The sequence below is a fragment of the Salvia splendens genome, chromosome 7 (genome assembly GCF_004379255.2).
Source record: "Salvia splendens isolate huo1 chromosome 7, SspV2, whole genome shotgun sequence".
NCBI classification, from domain to species: Eukaryota; Viridiplantae; Streptophyta; class Magnoliopsida; order Lamiales; family Lamiaceae; genus Salvia; species Salvia splendens.
The window spans coordinates 26,754,326-26,758,929 of record NC_056038.1 but is presented as its reverse complement, the minus strand read 5'-3'; the positions used below and the strand labels follow the sequence as shown (position 1 = coordinate 26,758,929).

Sequence of the window (4,604 nt, the reverse complement as noted above, 5' to 3'; positions counted from 1 at the left end):
ATCATAAAATGTCAATATGTGATTTTTACTAATTGTGTAAATCACGGGAAAAAAGTTGGTAAGAATCAATGTTGAACGGTAACAAATCCTTATAAATATATTCCAAAATTTCCCTTGAAATTTATAAATAATTATCACATGGAGTATTATATCGTGCAGTATGAATTCATGTTTGAACTTTTTGGATAGGATAGTCAATTATATTTGATTTATCTTTATCCAAAATAAGTATATTAGTTAAGTTTTAAAATATAATTTGAACAAAAATTTATTACGGCATAGAAATATTTTGTCAATAAATCATTATCTTTTTATATATTGTCTTTAATTGAATTAAATAAAATAACATAAGTGGCTGCATTAATAAAATTACAAAAAAAAACGATGTATAAATTTGCTTCTCCCTCAATTGGGGGAAGACCAAAGTAAAAGGCATGCAGTGTCTTGTGTCAATGTTTTAGAGAGAGAAACATCAAGCCTGATTTTCCCACTGCTACAGTCGCTTTTCTGGTGGTGAAAATATGGAGTGGCCGACGTATTTAGATGAATATGAAAAGCTTCTCATTCGAATGTCTACGCCGAGGTCAGTTCTCCTTCATTCCTCTGTGAAATTTTCTCATTTCTGCAATTTTTACAATTCCATACTCAAATAATTTGGTGATAGAAACACAAAATTTGGGAGAAATGTTCTTCATGAAGCTGTTAATTTCTCTGTTCTATTTGTTTCTTCGGAATGAAACAATAAAGTAAATTTCGAGAAAGCTCTGATACGGAAGTATCTCCGCCGAATTCATTTCACTTTTCCTGCTAATTTTGTGCGTGGATCTGTGAATTAGTGGACGAATTCACGCAATTATTAGCCCTAAATGAAAATTCAATTAACTTAATTATCCTCCGATTTCTTTCCTTTCAAGTTACTCCGTCAAATTATATACAGAGCTGAGAAATCGCTTGTGAATTTCCAATAATGCCCCTAAACTGACTTGTTCACCGTCGACTTCTTCCAGGGTCATGATCGACAATGCGGGCTGCTCCAACTCGACTCGCCTCACGGTAATGGATCCCTTCCCGGATCGAATTCTCAATTTCTAGTAATTTCAATTTCATTAAATTTTTTTAATTCTCACAGATCGATAGTGCTAGAAAGCACGGGATTCTTCTGGAAGCTATTCAGGTTTTGACGGATTTGAATCTATCGATTAAGAAGGCTTACATTTGCTCCGACGGCCGGTGGTTCATGGACGGTGGGTGAAAAAGGCTTTATTTGCATTTTGCTGCCGTTTCATTTCATTTGCTAGGCAGACATTGAATTTATTTCCTTTTTAACGCATTGCAGTTTTTCACGTTACCGATCTGAACGGAAACAAATTAACTGATGAAAGCGTTTTGGGCTGCATTGAGGAGGTGACAGTTACTACTAGTATTAATTACTGCTTTTCCTTTCACTTATGAAATTCTTGCTATAATTAATTACGGTTGGTGCAGTCACTAGAGACGGTTCATTATGGTAGATCAAAGAGTATTGATGGCCTAACTGCTTTGGAGCTAACTGGCACGGATCGGGTCGGGCTGCTATCCGAGGTTTTTGCGGTGCTGTCGAATCTGCGTTGCAATGTGGTTGATGCCAAGGTGTGGACGCACAACGGCCGTATCGCGTCCCTGATCTATTTGACGGACGATGATTCGGGCTGCTCGGTGGAGGACTCGGAGAAGCTGGAGAAAATGGAGGGGATGCTGCGGAATGTGTTGAGAGGGGATAATGATATCCGGAGTGCTAAGACCTCGGTGTCTCTGGCCGTTACTCACATGGAGAGACGGCTTCACCAAATGATGTTCGCGGATAGGGACTACGATTGTAACGTTTGTGGCGATGTGCCCTTGGTGTTGGTGCAGAACTACTTGGAGAAGGATTACTCTGTTGTGAGTATTCACTGCAAGGATAGGAACAAGCTTCTGTTCGATGTGGTTTGCACATTGACGGACATGGGGTACGTCGTTTTCCATGCTACCGTGGACACATCAGGCGACAGAGCATCCTTGGTATAATACTGTGCCATAGCTCTGTTTTGTTGAGTTGTTTAGCTGTTTACAATGTTTTTTTTACAAGGTGGGTTATGTTTTGTGATCAGGAATTCTTCATCAGACACATGGACGGAACCCCGATAAACTCGGAGGCCGAAAAGCAGCGTGTTATCCTCTGCATTGTGGCAGCGATCAAAAGGAGAGCATCTCAGGTGAAAAAAGACTACTTTGAGCCTACATATTTCTTTATGTTGGTTTTGAACAAATTGTGAAAGGGAATGTTGTCTTGTTTAATTCACAGGGTGTAAGGCTCGAGCTCTGCACGGTCGATAAGAAGGGTCTCCTGGCTGACGTGACGCGGACATTCCGCGAAAACGGGCTCAACGTCGTGAGGGCAGAGATCTCGACATCGATGGGGACGGCCAGGAACGTGTTCTACGTGACGGATGCCATGGGTAACGCTGCGGATGAGAAGCTCATCGACTCGGTCCGGCATAAGATTGGGGTGAGTAGCTTGAAAGTTAAGGAGCTGCCGTTGATATATCACGACAAAGGAGAGAGGGAGGAGGCGACGGCCATGATTTGGTCAATTGGTAACATGGTGAGGAGGAATCTATACAACTTGGGATTGATCAAATCTTGTTATTGATTATGACAAGGGTCGGTTTTGTTTTGTTTGGTGGCATATTTACTTGCTTGGATGCTTTGAGGTTTTGGTTTGGCTGGTCTGGATTTGAGAAATTGCACAACAAACACATACTAGGTGGATGACATGGGGCCCACCTCCCCAACGACCTTTTCTTTTATAATGAGAGAAGATAGGGTGGTAGTAGTGGTTAGTAGGGTTTCTTTCTCATAGGAAAGAATTGTCTTCTGTAAATAGTTAAGCTTTTCTTTTTCGAATTTTATTACACCTTTTCTAATTTCTAGTCTATAAATTTGGTGATGGAATGGACAGCTTAACCATACATGTGCATTTCTCATATTTTATGTTGAATTTTGTAATGGTTCTTGGTTAGGCTTCATTGACTAGTTTGAAAGCAACATTGGTGGATAGACTGAGTTGTGTCTATTCTGACTTTTCGTTAAAGCTCTTTAACCGATTTTGAAATAAATAAGCGGCAAAGCCATTCACACACATTAAAAAATCTTTATTACTGGAATTCATTTCATGATACGGAAAATAATCAAATATAGAGTTTTTGTTTCACATACGTTTTTTTAGTAATATGATTATTTCGTTGTAAATATAGGTAGGCAAAAAGAAGGTGAAAAAGAATGATATTTTCCCTTGGAGATAAAAAGTCTAATAAGTGGAAGATAAATATATTGCTACAAAAAATGGATGTGTGGATAGGGACCAATTTGTAGAAAAGCTCTTCTTCATTTCCCCACTCATTAATATATAAACAAAATGAAGAGACAAAGTTGTAGCTTGGTCTGTACTGCGTTAATTTTAAAGATTTTTTTTGTCTCGTCGAGTTCTTTGATGGAGTACGTACTAAACGAGCCCAACAGCAGTAAAGCCCATCAGCCTAAAGCCCAAGAAAGAGTATCAGTTCGGCATGACTAAAGAGTATCAGTCCGGCACAACCAAAGAGTTCGGCCCCAGCCTACAGCTCGGTAAAAGCCAACCAATCAAACTCTGCTCTCAGGTCGGCATCAAGCTCTACTCTCAGCATCGGCAAAAGCTGCTCGGCAATACCGAACTGGGAGCCACGACCTCCACTACACGATCTATCTAGTGGTGGACCCATGCAGGCTCTCATGACCTCCACGACATCCACGACATAATTACTGATGATGTAAGCCACTGCCTAGTCAGTGGCCATGCAGGATCTCATGACCTCCATGACCTCCACGACTTAGGGTGGTGATGCAAGCCACGATCTCAGTTCAATATATAAATAGAACTTAGATCTGATAGATCAGGATTTACTAACTCTAGAGAAAAAAGATCATATAGCAAGTCTGTATTGTAAGCTGTAATCCCAGATCAAGCAATACAATCTTGCCCTCCCTTCTTCCCGTGGATGTAGATTTACTTCAGTAAATCGAACCACGTAAATCTCTGTGTCGTGATCTGCATTTTCATTCTCTACTAGCATTCACAAACATCAGAAATTCGCGGAGCCATCACTGGCGCCGTCTGTGGGAAGCAGAGAACCAAATTTGTGATAAAGCGAGTTTTTGATCCTCTTCTACCAAAAAAATGCATACCAGATCACATAACACCCGTGCCTCCGTCCGTGATAACCATGAGGAAGCTAATCCAGCAGCCCATAGGCCTGGAAAGCAGCCTCGTGAAAAATCTACTTCCAGTTCTCACGGAGAAGGAACAAGCCGCTCAAAAGGTCCACACACCGAGTCTTCCCAGCAGCCCGATTTAAATGAAGCTGTCAAGCTGTTCTTGGCCGAGAAGCAGGAGGAGTTCTTAACCTTCCTGCAGAAGAGCCAACAGCCGGAGAAGACAACGGCGGATTCTCCCTCCTCATCCAGACATGAGAGTCGCTATCGCAGTAGTGACGTGTCTTCCAGGAGAAAGAATCCTCAACCCCGACATGTTCCTGTTCCTCCTCAGT

General features: G+C 41.1%; 1 protein-coding gene across 1 annotated transcript; it reads left to right on the top strand.

Annotated features, from left to right (window-relative positions):
• Nucleotides 1–438: 438 nt before the first annotated feature.
• LOC121742709 (ACT domain-containing protein ACR8-like) lies at nt 439–2,960 on the top strand. Its single transcript, XM_042135943.1, has 7 exons — nt 439–583; nt 1,008–1,053; nt 1,130–1,244; nt 1,337–1,404; nt 1,486–2,040; nt 2,130–2,234; nt 2,324–2,960. The coding sequence occupies exons 1-7, from the start codon at nt 522–524 to the stop codon at nt 2,669–2,671; spliced, it is 1,299 nt and encodes a 432-aa protein (XP_041991877.1). The 5' UTR covers nt 439–521; the 3' UTR covers nt 2,672–2,960.
• Nucleotides 2,961–4,604: the final 1,644 nt, after the last annotated feature.

Coding starts and splice junctions, on each gene's coding strand:
- LOC121742709 (XM_042135943.1), top strand. CDS start 522: ATGGAGTGGCCGACGTATTTAGATGAATATGAAAAGCTTCTCATTCGA. Junction 1,245..1,336: donor CGGCCGGTGGTTCATGGACG/GTGGGTGAAAAA, acceptor AACGCATTGCAG/TTTTTCACGTTACCGATCTG. Junction 2,235..2,323: donor TCAAAAGGAGAGCATCTCAG/GTGAAAAAAGAC, acceptor TTTAATTCACAG/GGTGTAAGGCTCGAGCTCTG.